General features: G+C 35.7%; 1 protein-coding gene and 1 pseudogene across 1 annotated transcript in view; one reads left to right on the top strand and one right to left on the bottom strand.

The window, feature by feature from the left end:
- Window positions 1-20,882, top strand: part of STK26 (serine/threonine kinase 26) — a 38,160-nt gene that overhangs the window by 8,659 nt on the left and 8,619 nt on the right. Inside the window, exons 2-9 of the mRNA XM_025039652.1 lie at window positions 4,278-4,334; window positions 12,105-12,213; window positions 12,303-12,460; window positions 13,246-13,431; window positions 15,290-15,438; window positions 16,968-17,061; window positions 17,506-17,568; window positions 17,651-17,787. Of these exons, the coding sequence (XP_024895420.1) occupies window positions 4,299-4,334; window positions 12,105-12,213; window positions 12,303-12,460; window positions 13,246-13,431; window positions 15,290-15,438; window positions 16,968-17,061; window positions 17,506-17,568; window positions 17,651-17,787 (932 nt within the window). The 5' untranslated portion in view covers window positions 4,278-4,298. The remainder of the gene's footprint in view (window positions 1-4,277; window positions 4,335-12,104; window positions 12,214-12,302; window positions 12,461-13,245; window positions 13,432-15,289; window positions 15,439-16,967; window positions 17,062-17,505; window positions 17,569-17,650; window positions 17,788-20,882) is intronic.
- On the bottom strand, window positions 10,532-10,650 carry LOC112470905 (annotated as a pseudogene).

The following is a 20,882-nucleotide window of genomic DNA, read 5'->3' as shown; positions in this document are numbered from 1 at the left end:
TAGCTTGTTGCAAAGAAGGCACTTTTCTTTTGGTTGCCATTAGGTGGCATCTAAGCCTCTTGGATCCCTTCTTTATATAAAGCCTTAATAATACCTTTTTTTCTTTGTAGATGTTTAATCGCACTCACTACTCTCAGTCTCAGTCCCTGTTGTCGTTAGTGTCTGTTTCGATAGTGCTTGCTCAGATTCCCCTGGAATCCGTGGTGTTTGGTCTCAGAGGATATGGGCGTGGGGCCCTCTTAGCTGGGGGTTGGGGTTTGCGGCTCAGCCTCGGTTTTGCATCCACGGCTGGTAAAAATCAACTGTTGTTTCTCTGCCATCCTGCTTCTTTGCTTTCTGCCCTGATGACTGGGCACTGCCACCAGCTGTGTGGAGCTCACAGCACTCCCAGGCAGGGTATTCAGAGTTCTCGCTGCACCTTCTCCTTTCCCCCTCCTCCTACAGGGAGATCCACACTGCTAGAGGCAACTTCTTTATTTCTCCCAGTCCACCACCCAACATCTGTTGTTCTGACTTGTGGTAGGTCTTATATGCAGATCCCATGTTCAGTTTGGGTGTTTTTTCTTGAGTTTTAAGTGTTCAGCTTATTTTTGTTTCAACAGGAGAGATCTGGGGACGTCTTGTACTGCCATGTTTCTCCCTCATTCCCATGTGTATTATTTTATAAGTGGAGAAGTGGAGTTTTTCTTTCAGAGACTTCCTATGCTTAAATGTGCAGGATGTATGGTATGGTTTCCAGTCACTTGGCTCTTTTGGAATTGTAAACCACTATGTAGATATCATCTTGGACTTTTAAACTTTTTAAAGGCAAACCAAACATACTTACTTATATTCTCCAACACAAATATTGTTTTATCAGAAATAAAAGGTAGAAGTTGTAGTGTCCCCAAAAGATACAAACATCGGGTCCAGCTATTTTGGTTTTATTTTGTTTGTGATTGGTGTTTTCATTGAAACCTGCTGTAGACAAGGAACTGGTCAGAAGAGCCTTTGTAAGTTAAGCTTGCTTGAGCAGGGAAGAGCCCCACAAGCTCGCCATTTATGCCTTTGCCCACTTGGGCCTAGCTTCAGTCCCCATGCCTGCCTAGCAGTCTTCTGAATGTCCAGACCTATGGCCATGCTCCAGTGATCCTTTCACCAGAACTGTTGATCAGAAGAAAGCAACCAAGAAAGCTATTAGACAGCTCTGGTTCTCTGCCTATTTCAGAAGACTCTTAGTTCCACTGAAAAACTCGCTTGCTATGAGGAAGCCTTCTTTTCAGATATGGAAGTTGCTTAGTCATAACTTCAATCACGTTTTAAGCTTTCTATGAATACTTTTTAGTAAAAAGCAGACATTTAGTATGTTTCTGTTCTGAATTGGTACCACACACACACACACACACACACACAGAGTTTTTAAACTGGAAAACAGGTGCTTTAATTCATGCAGAACTGTAAAACATAAACATATTTTTAAGATCTTTTTATTTTTCTTTATTATTTTATTTTATTTTATTAGTTTCAAGTATACAGTACATTGGTTAGACATTTATATAGTTTACAAACTGATCTCCCCTGTTACTTTATCATCCTTCTGGTTCTATACGTAGCCATTACATTACTGCTGACTACATTCCCTGTGCCATACTCCCCATCCCAGTGACCATCTCTCACCTACTAATTTGTACTTCTTTAACCCTTCACCCCTTTCTCCCAGCCCCCCAACCCACCTTCACTCTACCAGTCACCAGATTGTCCTTTGTATTTGTGAGTCTGTTTTTATTTGTTCTTTTTGTTCCTTATATTCCACATATAAGTGAAATTATGTAGGATTTGTCTTTCTCTGACTTATTTCACTCAGCATAATAAGCTCTAAGTCTATCCATTGCAAATGGTAAGATTTTATTTTTTACGACTGAGCGATATTTCATTGTATATATGTACCACTTCATCTTTATCCAGTCATCTTTTAATGAGCACTTAGGTTCCTTCCATATCTTGGCTATTGTGAATAGAGCTGCAGTGAACATAGGAATGCATAGATCTTTATGAATTAGTGTTTTGGCTTTCTTTGTATAAATACCCAGAATTTCAATTGCTGGGTCAAAAGGTAGATCCGTTTTTAATTTTTTGAGGAATGTCCAGACTGTTTTCCATAGTGCCTGTACCAATTTGCAATCCCACCAACAGTATACGAGAGTTCCCTTTTCTCCACATCTTCGCTAGCACTTGTTGATTTTTGATTTATTGATGATAGCCATCTTGACAGGTGTGAGGTGATATCTCATTGTGGTTTTAATTTATATTCCTCTGATGATTAGTGACCTTGAGCATCTTCTCATATGTTTATTGGCCATCTGTATGTCGTCTTTGGAGAAATGGATTTTCAGGTCTTCTGCCTATTTTTAATTGGATTGTTTTGTTGTTGTCATTGTTGTGAGTTTATTTTTCTTTTAAATGTCGAGTGAATGGAAAGCATTATGATTTCAAAAGGTAGAATATAGTACTTACTAGAAACAAACTTTTGGCCAAAGGAAAAAATTCTCAAGCAATACAGCATTGTGAGAAATATTTTTTTCTTCTCTTAAAAAGTATATAAAGATACATCAGGTTCATTATTCTCAGGTTTGAAGTGCCTAATTTTTATACATAAAAACGAGTTACATGAACCAATTCTGGAACTCCTCTCCTCTGCCCACTTTAATGGCAATTTACTTCCTCTTTTTCCTACCATAGATACCACTGCTAGCAAGGACTCTCAGCTCCTTTTTCTTCAGTTCGAGCTGGCCTGCTGTGACAGGAGAGAATAAATGTCAAGATTGGGGGAGGGACACATCGTTTCTCTCTTTCTCTTATACATCTTACATACTGTCAACATCAAGAAAGAAAGGAAGAATCTTTTCATCTAAAATTAACTAAGCCCTTCGTCCCTGGTCCCTAACCTTAGGCTGTGTCCCATTTCCCATCTACAGTGTCACCCAAACACTCATCATGTTAGTGGAATCCATTCTCTGACCTAATAAAGCCCCAACTTCATGGAGATGCTTAGATATTTTGAATGGAGCTCCCGAGTACTTCCCAGGGATTTTAGCATTTGAGGACTACCAGCAGTAGCTTGAGAATTTTCATCCTATAATTAGGGCTGAAAGTGTTTCTGGCATCCCAAGTTGAAACACAACACTGAATATATTTTTTTTTTCCCTAGAAACACTGTTACGGTATAAATAATAGTTTCTCTGCTACTCTTCATGCTATACTACAGATACTTTTGTGTTAAATTGTCCGTTGGGGTACTACCCCAGGAAGCTAGAAAACATTTTTATGGGAAAATGCTTGCTTTCCAAATTCCAAACATCTTACATAAAAATGGACTTGTGAAACACAATCCATTTACAACTTGCGTAGTTGCCAATATCAGTGTAGTAAAACCAACAATTCCTCTTCTAGTCAACTCTGTGGTCCCACAAAAATTCAGGGAATACCACTCATGAAATGGTACGGAGAGAGAGGTGTTCCTAGTATTTCAAGCTATATTTAAAAGAGAAAATAAAAAAAAGATATAATGATTCATTCCAATTTTTATCTCATAGTGCTAAATGATGTGTGTGCGTGTACACAGCTGTTTTGGAATTCATATACTCCTTCTATGAACACCATTTCCTCTTGTATACTTACAGTGAAGTTAACTCTACCTACAGTAATATGCTTTTAAATCTATACTCTCTCTTATCCATTTAGCTGTGTAGGGGGACAATATTCTATCTACTTTCCATATGTGTACCAAAAATGCCCAATTATCATGGCAGATAAAAGTTGTCAAGTGCATTAAAACAAAAGCCAAAAAGTAAAATAAGACAAAATATCCAGTGTCCTCACTCTAAAATCACATGATTTCACCAGAAGCCCCATTCCAAATTTCTACAAGTTTTCATTTACTTCCTTGTTCTTTAATGTGTCTTTCTTTTCTTTTCAATATTATCATTCAAAATAATAATGTAAACTTGTGGTTTATTTTTCTGGGTTTTATAAAAATTGCTAATAGTTCTACAATAAGAAACAATAACTTGTTATTTATTTAGCTATATCATAGGCTAAATAGGTTTGGGGGAAGGTCAAGACTCAGAACTTTTTATTTTCATTTGTAATGGTCAATGGACAAATAGATTTGGGGTTCCAAACAACTATTTTAAATCTGTATTTTAAAACCAGGACATTAGTATATCAGATTTGACATTTACACCAGTATGTTATTTTGCTAAGATTTGTAATTATAAATTGTTTCATGGCCTTTACAGGGTTCAAAATTATGGATAATAATGGAATACCTGGGTGGTGGTTCAGCACTGGATCTTGTAAGTATTTTTAAATAATCACACACATGTACACATACACATTCATACTTTAACTTTTTTCTTTTAATTGGAGTAAGCAATGGCTTTTGGGCAAGGTAAGTGGTTGCTTTAATTAATATCTTCAAATAAAACTTTTTTTCAAGACCATTATCCTTAGGTAGATTAGTTGTATTGCAGGATTGAACATGTTGCTGACAGTCTTAGAATGTATAAAAAAATGTAAATAGATTAATAAAATCAATCCCCCAGATTAGGAATGAGTGTGTGACAGTTGCTGTCAGTGTAGAGTTTTACTTCTCAAGCTTATCCCTGAAAAGACTTTCTTAGATTTTTTGAAGTATGTAATTCGTGTAACTCTAACTAAGAGTGGTTCTTGGCCTATAAACCCAGTTCTCTACAGAGTTCTCTCTGCTCCTTTATAGGTCATTTGGAAATATAATGGCATTTTTTGTTGTCACAATGACTTGTAAGTGCTACAGCCATTTTGGTGGGCAGGGATGAGAATGCTAAAACCATTGAGAAACAGTGCCTTTGAGAAACACTAGTTGTTTTCTGCAAAGTAGTGTGATCCTATCACTGTTGGTTTTTTCCCTTTCCAATCTTTATTAGGATGACATTGTATTTAAAATACAATATGAATTACTAGAGGCAACTTATTGTAGTAGAATGACCATTGGGCTGGTCTATGGAAGTTTGAGGTTATAAGGCTGGCTCTATTCATGACTAAGTCTGTGACTGTGAATCAAACATATAAATTCCTTGGAATTGGATTTCCTATAAAACAAAGAAGTTGCATTGAGCTATTTCTAAGTTCTTTTATCTTTAATATTATATGGCAATATTTTATTAGAATGTCTCTTCCTTTGAAATTGTAGAGCATGCTGTTTCTAAAAATAGTGTTTTGATAATTAAGATCATCAAGTGATATTTTAAGTTTTTTTTTAAATGGCGATGAGTTTTCCTAACTAAAAGTGATTAAATATTTTTAAAAGGCTTTAATCCTTACTGCAAGTAACTCAGTTTCAAATAATCCTATGCCAAAATGACCATAAAAGATTGTCTTTCCTTTAGACAGAACCGTACCTAAACTATTCTAAAGAAATGGTAATTAAACTGGATGAAGAGTCACATTTCCTTCTAGAAATTCATCAGTTTAATCAGTTGCCGAGTTAAGTAATCCTTCCTTGTGTCTAATCTAATTCTTATATCCTAAAGCCGGAGTTCACTCTTTTGTTTCTCTTTTCTAGTGTCTTGTCACGTAGTTTGCTTATACAATAGTTTCTTCATTAGCTCCACAAGAAGCCTCACAATTACTCCATGATCCTCCTTCTGCTTTTTAAATATTAAGAGCCCTTTCCACATTTATCAGTTATCTTATCTGGTCCCTCAAGGTGCTCACCATGTCTCTTCCCTGTTTTATAGACATTGCTTTCATCAAGATCACTGATAGCAAGGCTAAGTATTGGACACTGGCCCAACCCCAACACACTCTGCATCCTCCAGTAGTAGTTTGGTCAGTTTTATGAAATCTCTGAATGAAAGGATTGTAAGCTCTTAACCTCATTCTGCCATTCTGATCTCTGCATAACAGAACAAATGCCAATTACATAAATTTAATGAACTTAAAATTTTCTTAGCCTCGTAGTGGCTAAAAAATTAAGAGACCTAGGTCCCAGTCCTGGTTCTGCCATTGACTAGCTGTCTAATGTTGGGTAAGCCATTTAACCTCTGTGACTTAATTTCCTCAAATCTTAAGTGAAGAAATTAGACTAGTAATGTCTCTAGTTTTGTTTTTCTAGCTCTAAAATTTAGTAATATTGTGATTTAATTATAAATCTCATTTAACTGGACTTTATAGGGAGAGCAAATAAAGAGACAATGTTCTATTTCTTCTCCATGTATATTTCTATACAAATGAATGCTATCATTTGGGGAATCTAATAAAGGATTAGGCTTAGAGGCTTATGCTACTAGGAATAAGAGAAAACAAAAGTGATGCTAAGCAGAGAATGTTTAACACTATAAACTAGTATATGAATAATGGAATATGAATATGACTTATAATTTATGTCAACCTTATATAATGTATAACTCAAGATTCTCTTTCATTCTTGAAAAAAAATCAGTTGAATTCAACAGACTTTGAGCATATTGTATATTTTATTGAATTTGTTACACCTTTCTTTTCTTCAATAAGAATTATAGTGGTCTACAACAAAAAACACATGTAATAAAGTTAATAGAATAAAACATGAGCACCAAGGGAAAAAGTTGGAAGCAAAATGCTAACTGTAAAGTAAGGCATAACATAACATGCTGCATTAGGGACAGGCTGGAAGTCAAAGGAGTGTGGGGTAAAACCCAAAAAGTACAAGTGTACATTCTTTGAAAGAGCAAATATCCCTCTCTTTCATATCCTCAGTTGAAAATAGAGGCAAATTACTTAAGGCCAGCACACTGCCCTGGCGACGGAGGTATTAGCTGTTAGACACATGGCACGGTCTTCAGGCATTGGAGGGAACTTCAATTATGCACTCCCAGTACACAGTGGAACAAGATCTTGGCATTCTCTTTCCCAAGGTCACATTGGAAATAAAAAACAATCTTTGTTCCATCTACTTTAATTTCTTTCTCTTTCTAGCTCCCTTTTTCCTCTTCTTCTAATTACTATCAAGATGGCTAAGGAAACATTTTAATCAGAAGATTTGGGATAGTTTTCTGTCTGATACTGAACCAGAAAAACTCAACTGTACCACCACCCCATTCCCATTTCTCTGCAACGGAGTCTCTCCTCCAATCCTCATCCAATGCCCAGTTAACCGAAATTTTACTTTTATTGAATTTGAAACTGGAACTAAATATACCAGATAAGCTAATGAGTCTTTAGGACCTCTCTTTTATTTATTTTTACTTTATCCAAGCACTTTTAGAAGTCCTTTAGAATGATAGCTAGTACCCATTACAAGTACCCATTACATAGACCTTGCCCCGTTTCTGAAGTGAGAGTATACCTCCTCTGGCTCTGTCAACATTTTATGATCAGTGATACTAAGTGTTGATCTTGAGTATTATGATGTTTGTCTTTCAGTTATTTGGTAGTACCTCAGAATTTCATTGCCAGGAGTCAATAAAATAATATGCCATCTCAAATTTTAATATGACTTTAATCACTACTATATATTTAATATTTTTTTTATTTTTTAATTACAGTGGACATATAATATATTAGGTTCAGGTGTACAACGTAGTCATTAGACATTTATATAATTTATGAAGTGATCCCGTAATAAATCTGGTACCCATCTGACACCATACACAGTTATTACAACATTATTGACTATATTGACTATATTTCCTATGCTATACTTTACATCCCAATGACTATTTTGTAACTACCAACTTGTACCTCTTAATCCCTCTCTTCCTTCTGGCAACTATCATAATGTTCTCTGTATCTATTGGTTTGTTTCTGTATTGTTTGTTTTTATTTTTTTTAGATTCCACATATAAGTAAAATTATATGGTATGTGTCTTTCTCTGTGACGTACTTCACTCAGCATAATACCCTCTAGGTCCAGCCACGTTGTTGCAGGTGACAAGATTTCATTCTTTTTTATAGATGAGTAATGTTCCATTGTATATATGTACCACTTGTTCTTTATTCATTCATTTATTGATAGGCACTTAAGATGCTTCCATATCTTGGCTATTGTGAATAATGCTGCATTGAACATATAGTTGCATTTGTCTTTTTGAATTGGTGTTTTGGGTCTTTCTTTGTCTCTTGTCATAGCCTTTGTTTTAAAGTTTATTTTCTCTGGTATAAGAATTGCTACTCCAGCTTTTTTTTTTCATTTCCATTTTCATGAACTATTTTTTTCATCCCTTTGTGTTCAGTCTGTGTGTGTCTTTTGATCTGAAGTGAATCTCTTGTAGGCAGCATATGTTGGGGTCTTGCTTTCTTATCCATTCAGCTACCCTATCTTTTGATTGAAGCATTTAACTCTTTTACATTTGAACTACTTGTTGATAGATATATTGTTATTGCTATTTTATTATTCATATTTTTGATACATATATATATTTTTTTCTTCTTTAAGAAATCCCTCCAGCATTTCCCATAATACTGGCTTGGTGGTGATGAACCCTTTTAGCTTTTTCTTGTCTGGGAAGCTGTTTATGTCTCCTTTGATTCTAAATGATAGCTTTGCTAGGTAGAATAATATTGGTTGCAGAACTTCGCTTTTCATCACTTTGAATATTTTGTGACAATCCCTTCTAGCCTGCAAAGTTTCTGTTGAGAAATCAGTTTACAGTCTTATGAAAACTTCCATGTAGGTAACTAATTGATTTTCTCTTGCTGCTTTTAAGATTATCTCTTTGTCCGTACCCTTTGGCATTTTAATTATAATGTGTTTTGGTGTGGGCTTCTTTGGGTTCATCTTGTTTGGGACTCCAAATTTTCTAGGGCTGTATGTCTATTTCCTTCACCAGGATAGGGAAGTTTGCCATCATTATTTCTACAAATAGATTTTCAATTCCTTGTTCTCTCTCTCTCTTCTGGTACCCCTGTGATGTGAATGTTGTCCCAGAGGCTTCTTAAACTATTCATTTTTTGGACTCTTTTTTCTTGTTGCTGTTCTGATTGCATGTCCTCCACTGCCCCATCTTCTAAATCACTGATTCGATCCTCTGCTTCATCCACTCTGTTGATTCCCTCTAAGGTACTCTTCATCTCAAATATTCTATTCTTCATTTCTGACTGGCTCCCTATTTTCCATCTCCATTTTTATGTTTTCCATCTCTTAGTTAAAGTTCTGACTGAATTCATCTGCTCTTCCACTAAGTTCCTTGAGCATCCTTATAACCAGTGTTTTAAACTCTGCATCTGGTATATTGCTTGTCTCCATTTTGTTTAGTTCTTTTTCTGGAGCTTTGTTCTGATCTTTTGTTTGAGAAACGTTTCTTTGTCTACTCATTTGGGCTGCCTCCCTGTGTTTGTTTCTATGTGTTAGGTAGAGCTGGTATATCTCCTGGTCTTGGTAGGGTGGCCTTATGTAGTAGGTGTCCTGTGGAGCCCAGTGGCACAGTCTCCCTGATCACCTCGGATAGGTGCTCCAGGTGTGTCCCTTGTGTAGGTTGTGTTTGCCTTCTTGTTGTAATTGAGGCTTGGTTGCTGTTTGCACATCAGTGGGATGGATTGACCCTCAGGCTGACTGGCTTTGAGGACTAGCCATGACTACAGTGGAGGAGATGATGTGGAAGAGCTGACCCTATAGAGCAGGATTTGTTTTATCAGGGCTCTGCTGCCTGCCCAGTCTGCCCTTTGGGTGTGTCATTTGTGGAGCTGGTTGAGTGGTGCTCTGATGTGTTCTGATGCTGGCAACCAAGTGTAATGTTTCTGGAGCCTTTTGAGAGGTGCTTCCGTGCAGGCCAAAGTCAGCTGCTACCTGTGCCCTGCCTGGGGTCACTTGGTATGAGCTACAAAGTAATGTGCCTGGGAGAGGCTATGCTGCGAGCTAAGGCCAGCTGCCACTACTGCCAGGCTTAGGGCTGCTTAACAAGAGATCCAGGGCATGCCAAGGCTAGAGGATACTTGTTTGGAGTTTGGGAAACTTTGATAGTTTTTAGAAAAGTTTTTAGCATGAGCCAAGACTGGCTGTTTGTATGGAAAAGCCACAGGAAGCAGCTTGGGTGGTCCTGCAATTCGGGTTAGGCAGGGTCTCAGGGACTCACCAGGGTGGGGCAAACGGTGTTTGCCTGGTTGATGGAGACTCAGATATGGTGGCTACATGCACATGCAGTTTTGGTGGGGGAAAGTGAGGGATGATGGCTTCTGCCAGCACTTCTGTCTGGGAGAAAGCTGCCTCTCCAGTCCTCGCCCTGAAGCTAGACAATGCAGTTCCTCCAAGTATGTCCCTGGTGCCTTTTGAGCTGCTTCCCCAGTGCTAGAGCTCAGAGTGAGTGAGTCTGTCAGCCACTAAGATCATGCACAGGCCATTTAAAATAAATATGTGTGATTCCAGCCACCGTCCATCTCACTCAGCCACAATTTCTACTGGTTTTCACAACCATAAGTTGTGGGGACTTTAATTCCTAACACTGGAACCCTGAGTAGGGAGCCTGTGGTGGGGCTGGGACTCCTTACTCCTCAGGGAGGACCTCTGCATCAGAGATACCCCTTCTTATTTTTTTAAAGCCTACAGCACCTGGTATTCCCAGGTGGTCTCCCATCCAACTACTAACCAGGCCCAACACTGCTTAGCTTCCGAGATCAGACGACATCGAGCATGTTCGGGGTGGTATGGCCGTAGACCCCCTTCTGATTTTTAACCACCACATGTGGATATGGTACGAGCCCATTCAGCATATTTGCCTCTCTATGGTGGCTTCTGCTGTATGTCCTTAGTTATAGGACTTCTGTTCAAGTAGACTTCAAATGATTCTCAGTGATAGTTGTTCTGTAGTTTAGTTGTAATTTTGAGGTAGTCATGAGTGGAGGCGAGTACAGCCTTTACCTGCTCCACCATTGTGCCCAGAATAAAAGCACTACTATTTAAATAGAAACTTCTGGGGTGGAAGTTTCTAGATTTGAAAGTAAATACATAATGTTACATAAGAAAGGTACCTAGTGAACTATGATGTCCCTGGAGTATACTGCATATCCAGAACACAGCTAATATTAAATAGCATGACCAAAGTATGGGTTCTGTTTTAAGCAGTTAAATTTCAACAAGAAAGTGCCCTCTATTCAGAATAAATATGGCATTCATGAAAGATGAAATATACAAGATGCCAAAGAGCTGTGAATCTCTCCCAATGTGAGGCTGTGTGAGCAATATTTGATTTTCAACACCTCTCCCCTCCTTTCAGCAAACAGAACTCAACCTCAGCTCTGACTTTAGTTTCCCTCCTGTTCCTGTAATAATATCGTACAGTCCACTATTTGTGCTTTATGAGGTATCAGATTTTTTAAATAACCATTTATTTTAAAGAGAGATTTTTAAATATTCCATTATAGGTTCTCCTGAAACTTAATCATTGCTTTCCTTGTATTCCAGTTGGAACTACTGGCTTTGGTACAGGGATGGGGAAAGAAAGGGAAATGTGTTACATTTATTTGAAAAACTGTATCCCTCCATGATTTGATCTTTTTTTTTTTTACAATGAATATCTGAATGGTTTAATTATATTCCTAGTTAAATTTTAAATTTGAGTCCCCAAAAGTCTCTAAGCTTTTACAATGTTGAAATATATAAATGCTAAAAATTGTGTGCCACGGCAGACTTATATATAATCAAATTTGGCTACTGGTGAAATCTTATGGACTGTGAGCTTAAAATCAGTTCTGCATAAATATTTAATAACTTTTAAACAACAAATGTAAAAATTTAAGCAGCTGTTTTTTTTCTTCCTATCTGAAAGGAAGAAAGCTGGTTTGTCATTATTTAAATGTATCTAAAATTTGTGATGTAAATATCTGAGAAACTCAGGATTTAGAGCTGGTATATAGGTAACACTACTTGTATTATTATCTTTCAAGATTAAATCCGATCATTTAAAAATCCTTCCAGCCCTTTGAGTTAACTTTTTTAGTCTCTTTCTTTACCTTTTAATTTTTTTTTCTCATTCATTTAAATATTGGTTTAAGAAACAGAACTGCTTCATACATCTAAGTGATTCCCTTCTTTCAAAGATAACAAGTTTGAACTTTATTGTTCCAAACATTGATACATGTGTGTTTATGTGTGTGTGTGTTTTTTCTCTAAGCTGCGAGCTGGTCCATTTGATGAATTCCAGATTGCTACCATGCTAAAGGAAATTTTGAAAGGTCTGGACTATCTGCATTCAGAAAAGAAAATTCACCGAGACATAAAAGGTATACTAATGTCCAATATAAACCTGAGAAAAATAGATGCATTCTGAGGAAGATAAGCTTCTTTTCACTTTTTGTTTTTTCCCTCCTAGCTGCCAATGTCTTGCTCTCAGAACAAGGAGATGTTAAACTTGCTGACTTTGGAGTTGCTGGCCAGCTGACAGATACACAAATTAAAAGAAATACCTTTGTGGGTACACCATTTTGGATGGCTCCTGAAGTTATTCAACAGTCGGCTTATGACTCAAAAGTAAATTGTTACCTGTACAAGCTGTTTTGTTTTTAATAATAAATTTTATATAACATATTATCCTATTTAATACATTGCCTTAATTTTCCTTCCTTTTAAAGTATTCCTAAAGCTAGAATTATTTCAAATGTTGCTGCTAAATTATAATCAAGTTCCCTCGATGCCAGTACTATTCAGACCCTATTCCTTTCAATTTCCTTTCATCCCACTTGGAATAAAATCCAAAGTCCTTGCTATTGTATACATGGCTCACTAGGATCTGGCCCTTGTCTGCCTCTTCAACCTCATCTCCTATAACTCTCCTCTATATTCTACCTGCTTCAGCCACAGTGGCCTCATTGCTGTTCCACAAACATAGCAAGTGCACTTGCCCTCCTTCTATCTGAAATAAACTTCCTCCCAATGAGGTCTCTACTTTAAACATTGCAGCCTCTTAATTCCATCACTCGTTATTCTCTTATGCTAAGTTATTTTCTTCACAGAACTTAGCACCATCTAATATCATATTATTTATCTATTTTTGTCTTCTACTAGAATACAAGCACCTTGAGAGCAGGGACTTTTGTCTGGTTTATCTACCACCTGAATCCTCAGTACCTAGAACGTGATACTTGGCACAAAGTATGGAATTTGATAATTTTTTTAAATAAATGAATTTTATTAATAAAAATTCATTAACATCACATTTCTTGCAACACTTTAATATTGCCATTAGCTTCCACAGGCTATTTTGTGGCAGTATATTGGAATGGAGTTTCAAGGTCATTTTCTTTCTCTTACCTTAGGCTGACATTTGGTCATTGGGAATTACTGCTATTGAACTAGCCAAAGGAGAGCCACCGAACTCTGATATGCATCCAATGAGAGTTCTGTTTCTTATTCCAAAAAACAATCCTCCAACTCTTGTTGGAGACTTCACTAAGTCCTTTAAGGAGTTTATTGATGCTTGCTTGAACAAAGATCCATCATTTGTGAGTATATATTGCTTTTACTACCTTTGTCTATTATTAGAACTACATAGAACAAACATTTTTTCTACAGTGAGAAATACAGTGCATGTGAAAATTGTCTAAGATCTATCCAGGAACTTGGTTCTTCCCTCTATATTGCTAATTCTGTTCAGTTCTTAACAAGATCCTTAGTTCTTTTGCTCCTTCCACTCTATCTTTTTATGTTTTTCGTAGTCCCTAGCTTATTCCTTATTCTATTATTTCCTATTTCAGGGGGAAAGAAATTTGAGAAATAAAATTTATTTAATAAGATGTCATGAATGAAGTTTATGTGTAACTATTTTCAATAATTTTTACTCAACTGTGTTTTCACTTTCCATGAATAGTTATGTTTGCATTTCGCTATTTTAAAATTAATGTTTAGATATTCCAACATGAAGGTGCATACTTTTCCTGAAGTCTAGTGAATCTCACTCATTTACCTAACAAATTTGATTACAGTTGTTTTACTGTTTTTAAAATAAAGCTGCCTGGCTGTTGGTGGGATTGAAAATTGGTACAGCCACTATGGAAAACAATATGGAGATTCCTCAAAAAATTAAAAATAAACTACCTTAGGACTAAACAATTTCACTTCTTGGTATTTATCCAAAAAAATTCAAAACACTAATTCAAAAAGATATATGCACCCCTATGCTCACAATAGCATTATTTACCATAGCCAAGATTTGGAAGCAACCTACATGCCCATCAGTAGATGAATGGATAAAGAAGAGGTGATACATATATACAATGGAATATTACTCAGCCATAAGAAAGAATGAAACCTTGCCATCTGCAACAAGGATGCATCTAGAGGGTATTATGCTGAGTGAAATAAGTCAGACAGAGAAAGTCAAATACCATATAATTTCACTTATATATGGAATCTAAAGAACAAAATTAATGAACAAACAAAACAGAAACAGACTCGTGGATATAGAGAACAAACTGATGGTTGTCATATGTGAGTGGAGTTGGAGAGCTGGGTGGAAAAGGGAGGGGATTAAGAAGTACAAACTATTAGTTAAAAATAATTATGGGATATAAAGTACAGCATAGGGAATATAGTCAATAATATTGTAATAATTATGTATGGTACTAGGTGGGTACTAGATTTATTGGGGAGATCACTTCATAAATTATATAAATAACCACTATGCTATATAACTGAAACCAATATAAAATAATATTGAATGTCAACTATAATTGAAAAATAAAAAAAAAAAATAAATGAAGCTGCCTGGTGATTTCTAGAAACTAGAAATGTATAAAAACTATCTAAGTTTGATGTGCCAATTTAAAGTTGATAACAAATGTTCTGATATTAATAAAGTACTAGGTTGGACCTATCCCCCATAGTACCTGGTATTTGTATTTAGATGCCATATGAATTAATCTGGAGATCATACAATGTGTGCAGCTAATAACAAAGTTACAGCATTGCTAGTTTTCATCCATTTTTTTTCAATTTACAGTAAATATAATAAAAGTATTTAAAGTACTATTTGAAATGTTTTTAAATTTTTAATTTATTTTCAAAATTCTGCCATGTGTTTCTCTGCTTTGAGAAGGCCCTGGCCTGCCAGTTTGCTGGTAGATAAGCTACCTTTTGCCATTGGGCTATTTAACAAACTGGTACCAAAACAGTGCATTTAATTTGGTTACCTTGTGCCACTTTGAAAATAGAATTAGCTCTTGTCCTACAGCATTTTAGTTGTCCTCATGTCTACAGACATATTTTTATACCTTTAAACTTAATAACTGAAATGATTTCTTACCACCTGTTGCATTCGTAAAGAGCCTAGAAATATTCATGCATATTTCATTTTTTCCTTAGCGTCCTACAGCTAAAGAACTTCTAAAACACAAATTCATCGTAAAAAATTCAAAGAAGACTTCTTATCTGACTGAACTGATAGATCGATTTAAGAGATGGAAGGCAGAAGGACACAGCGATGATGAATCTGATTCTGAGGGCTCTGATTCGTATGTACAAATTATTTAAGTTTTATTTAAATAGCCTATATTAATATTATGTATCATTTAACCGTGATCCAAAATGCTTTCTCTAGCATATAATACAAACTGTATTCTAAAGTTCTACTTTAGAAACTGTGAAAATCTTTCAAATCATAGATATGGAGTAAAACGAATTTGAAAACATGTTTTTTTCTTAGTTTTAAATGGTCTCAGTCTAACCCCTAGTGGATACTTGAGTATATTACAGAATTTTGGAACAAGATTTGATTAAAGGTGTTATATTAGTTTGCCAAAAGTGATAGATAAGGGGCTATTTCTTCTCATACTTTGTTGGCAACCTGTAAAATCTCTCTGGAGAACTGACCTCCAGGCCTTTCCTACCTCTTGGCCACGGACCAAATCATGATCAGAGTGGTACATTTAAATACAGTAAGTCCTTACATAATGTTGTCAATAGGTTCTTGGAAACTACAACTTTAAGCAAAATGTCACAATGAAACCAATTTACCATAGGCTAATCAATAGAAACAAGAGTTAAGTTCCTATGACACATTTCTGGTTACAGGAACATCATCAAACTCTAAATAAAGCATTGAAATAAATGTAAGCTATACATACATTTAAGAAAGGTGAATAAAAACCAATAATGCTTTTCCAGCCTGCTGATTCCAGTTAAGAGTCTGAGGTGGCTGGAGCCTCTCTCAGAAGCGCAGGGACAGGACACCCTTCCATACTAGGACGACTCACACACAGCCATATTCACTCAGACTGAGACAACTTAGACATGCCAGTTCACCTTCACATGCACATTTTAGGGATGTGGGAGAAAATCAGAGGATCCAGAGAAAATTCACACAGACATGAGAACATGCAAACTCCACAGATAGTAGCCCCGGCTAGGAATCAGTTTTTTCCTCATCAACGTTTTAATGAAATTACATTATTCAAGGACCTGAGGTATTTATTTATAAATGATGTGTACCCCTTTAAAATTTACAGTTTTTTTAACAGCAGCGTTTACATTAACATTTTAGTCTTTAAGTCCATCACTTAATTTATACTAGAATAGTCTGTAGGCTACACCAGAATTTATACCTCCACTGGCTAAAATACTCTGAGTCCTGCATTTATGAGAAATTGCCCAAATTTTGAAAGGGATAAAAAAATACCAGGATAGTTTTTGCACCCTGTTCTAATGGTTGCTGGCCTTATCTGCCCATCAGAGTTGCCCATGGAGCCTTAAATAAATCACAAGCCATACTGCAGAAGATCCTGATTCAGTTAGTTCAGAGGACTGAGTATATGGTAATAGGTCTCCACATGTTATTTTGATGCATACTTGGAGTTGATAACCACTGCTACTCTTCAGTAAAATGTAGTATCTTCCTGAAACTTAGATCAAATGCTTTATTATGCTATGATTCTTTTATACATTGAGACAGTTCTCTCTTCAGAGTTTGACTGCATTGATTTGGTATTTTTACCAAGTTGAATTATTTAGGAACTTATAGAAATATCTTTGTCAATCTTTTTAGGGAATCTACTAATAGGGAAAATAATACTCATCCTGAATGGAGCTTTACCACTGTGCGAAAGAAGCCTGATCCAAAGAAACTGCAGAATGGGGCTGTACGTACATGGAGATGATCAATTCCTCTTGATAGATTTCTTTGAACAATGTAGTGAGATTTCGATGGCCAAAAATGTTGGAATTTGATACCCCTAAATGTCTGTCTACCGCCCACATCCATAGTATATACTTCATTTCCCATTAGTTTTGAACTAATTAAGAAAGGGTCATAGAAGTCATTTATGTAGCCATTGGTATATATTCAAATGCATTTTACCTAGAGATAAATAAATCCAGTGAAATCATGGATATCTATTGTAATCTTAAAGTTAGAAGCCTTCTGGATGATGGTTGGGAATTAGTGATGGGAAGAAAGCATGGAGACTTACCTTATACTGGTCTTTGTGGGGGGGATTCAAATTAATGCACATTTACTATTGAATAAGAAAAACATGAATGACTATTTTAATTTCATGTGTATAATTTATATACTTTGTTCAAAGGAGCAAGACTTTGTGCAAACCCTAAGCTGTTTGTCTATGATAATCACACCTGTATTTGCTGAAGTAAGTACATATTCATCAGGATTGGGTATGTAGTTTAAGAAGTACAGTAATTTTAAATGTTATAGCTAATGATCTTTCTCAGCTTAAACAGCAGGATGAGAATAATGCTAGCAGGAATCAGGCAATTGAAGAACTCGAGAAAAGTATAGCTGTGGCAGAAGCTGCCTGTCCTGGCATCACAGATAAAATGGTGAAGAAGTTAATTGAAAAATTTCAAAAGTAAGCTTGAAATGTCATTCTTAAAAATTATTTTGACATTTTGTGTTGGATTTTAATTTATGAAACAATATAAGCCTCCAGAATTGTGAGAAATAAATGTTTGCTGTTCAAGCCCGCCAGTTTATGGTATTCTGTTATAGCAGACTGAACTAAAACAATATCCTTCCTATTTTTTTCAACTATACCCTCCTCTGTACTTCTTTCAGATTTTCATCGTCATTCTCTTGAACTAGGACTTCTTCCCTATTCCTGTCCTGATTCCACGTTTATCCCCACAACCTATGGAAAACCCATTCTTGAAATAGTCACCAGAGTTAATTTTCAAAAAGAAGCATCTGATCATGTCATGGTAGGCAAAAGACACAGCATGTTGAAAGCTATGAGCATATTAAAAGCAAACCATGTTTTTGGGCAGCTTCAAGTATTTTGCTATGATTCTGTAGATGAGGCCAGAAAGGTACTGGGGTGCAAATAAGAAAGTCACAGATTTATAGTTTCTACAGTTATAAAGACCCGTGTAATCACCACCCATAACAGCATACAGAACAGTTCCATCATTCAGGAAGGTGTCTCCTTCTTTTCTAGTAAATCTCTCCCACTCAAAGAGGCAGCCACTTTCTGAACTCTACATAGTGTTTTATCCTGTTCTTAGATGTCATATAAGTGGAACCATACAATATGTACCTTTTATGTCTGGCATCTTTTGCGTAATATAATGCTTATGAAATTTACCCCTATTGCTATTTATTTTAATTTATTTTGGGTAAAAACCTCAATATGGACTTACTAGTTAATAAGGATTAAACCTAGGAGAATTGCTGGGCCATAGATCGTAAGCTACATGTGTAACTTCATAAAAAAAACACCCAACCTCTCTTTAATGTGGTTGTATCCTTTTGATCTCTTACCAGCGAGCCAAAGTTCTACATTCTCATTAACATTTGGTATTATCAGACTTTTTGATTTTAGCCATTTGCTGGTTGTAAAATAATGTTTTATTGTGGTTTTAATTTACATTTTCTTATAACTAATGAGATACAACACCTTTTCATGTATTGATTGCCATATGCATATTTTCTTTTGTGGGTTGTCAAGTCTTTTGCCCATTTTTATTGGATTGTTTACCATTTTACAATTCATTTATAGCAATGTTTATATATTGTGAATATAAATCTTTTGTCAAATATATGTATTGTGACTTTTCCTACTCTGTGGCTTACTTACTTATTTCCTTAAATATTGTGTATTTATTTTCTTAATTTTATTGAAGTCCAGTAGATAAATTTTGTATGCATAGTGCTTTTAATGTCCTCTCTAAGAAGCTTTGCCTACCCAAAGATTACAAAGATATTCTCCCATATTTTCTTTTAGAATCTTTTTGTTTCTAACATTTACATATAGCTCTGTGATTCATCTTGAACTAATTTTGTGTTTCAAATGAGGGTAGGAGGTTGAAGTACTAATTTTTCCTGTTGGAATCATTTTTCAGAAAAAGGATTCTCCTTTCCTACCGATATTATTTTTGCCTTGTTAGAAAATCATTCTCTTTATATATGTGGATTTACTTCTGGACTCTTTATTCTGTTCCACTGGTCTGTGTGTCTGTTTTGCTGCCAATACCATGCCATTTTGATTACTGTAGCTCTGTAGTATAATTTGAAGTTGTGCACAATGATGCCTCCAGCTTCATTCTTTTTTCTCAGGATGGCTCTGGCAATCTGGGGTCTTTTGTGCTTCGATACAAATCTGATGATTTTTTTGTTCTATTTCTTTAAAAAATGTGGATGGGATTTTCACAGGATTGCATTAAATCTATATAACGATTTAGATAATAAGGTCATTTTAATTTTAACTATGTTGATTCTTCCAATCCAAGAACACGGAATATCTTCCTATTTCTTTGTATCTTCTTCGATTTCTTTTAATATGGACCTATAGTTCTCATTTTATTTGTCCTTCCCATGGTTCATTAGGTTTATTCCTAGGTATTTTATCCTTTTTGTTGCAATTGCAAAAGGAATTATTTTTTCCATTTATTTTTCTGATGCTTTATTATTAGATATAGGAATGCTATGGATTTTTGAATCTTGATTTTGTATCCAGAGACTTTACTGTACTTGCTCATTAATTTTAGTAGTGTTCTTATGGAGTCTTTAGGGTTTTCTATATAGAAAATCATGTCACCCAACATATAGTGACAGTTTGACTTCTTTGTTTCTTATTTGGATGCCTTTTATATCTTTCTCTTGCCTGATTGCACTCGCTAAGACCTCCAATGTTATACTGAATAACAGTGGTGATAGTGGAGAGCCTCGCCTTATTCCTGATATTAAAGGGAAGGTTTTTAGTTTTTCACCATTAAGTATAATATTGGCTGAGGTTTTGTCGTATATGGCCTTTATTATATTAAGGTTATTTCCTTCTATACCGATTTTGTTAAGAGTTTTGATCATAAATGGATGCTGTATCTTGTTGAATGCTTCTTCTGCATCTATTAATGTGATCATGTGATTCTTATTTTTTACTTTGTTTATGTGGTGTATCACATGAATTGCTTTGCATATGTTGAACCATCCCTGTGCCCCTGGGATGAAGCCCCATTGATCATAGTGTATAATCTTTTTAATATGTTGCTGTATTCAATTCGCTAGTATCTTTTTTAGGATTTTTGAATCTGCGTTCATGAGAAATATCGGTCTGTAGTTTCCTTTTTGTGTGTGTTATCTTTACTAAGTTTTGGTATCAGGGTAATACTGGCCTCCTAAAATGAGTTAGGAAGTATTTCCTCCTCTGCGATTATCTGAAAGAGTTTGAGGAGAATAGGTATTCAATCTTCTTTGATTGGTAGAATTCACTGGTGAAGCCATCTCGTCCTGGACTTTTACTTTTTGGTAGGTTTTTGATAATTGTTTCTATTTGCATACTACTGAATGGTCTATTTAGATTTTCCAGTTCTTGATTCAGTCTAGGAAGGTTGTATCTTCCTAAGTGCTGGTCCATGTCTTCTAGGTTATTATATTTGGTGTTACATACTTTTTCATAGTGTTCTTGTATGATCCTTTGTATTTCTGCATGTCCGTTGTAATTTCCCCCTC

The sequence above is a fragment of the Pteropus alecto genome, unplaced genomic scaffold (genome assembly GCF_000325575.1).
Source record: "Pteropus alecto unplaced genomic scaffold, ASM32557v1 scaffold19, whole genome shotgun sequence".
NCBI lineage: Eukaryota > Metazoa > Chordata > Mammalia > Chiroptera > Pteropodidae > Pteropus > Pteropus alecto.
The sequence above is the reverse complement of the archived record's forward strand: the minus strand, read 5'-3'. Positions and strand labels throughout refer to the sequence as shown.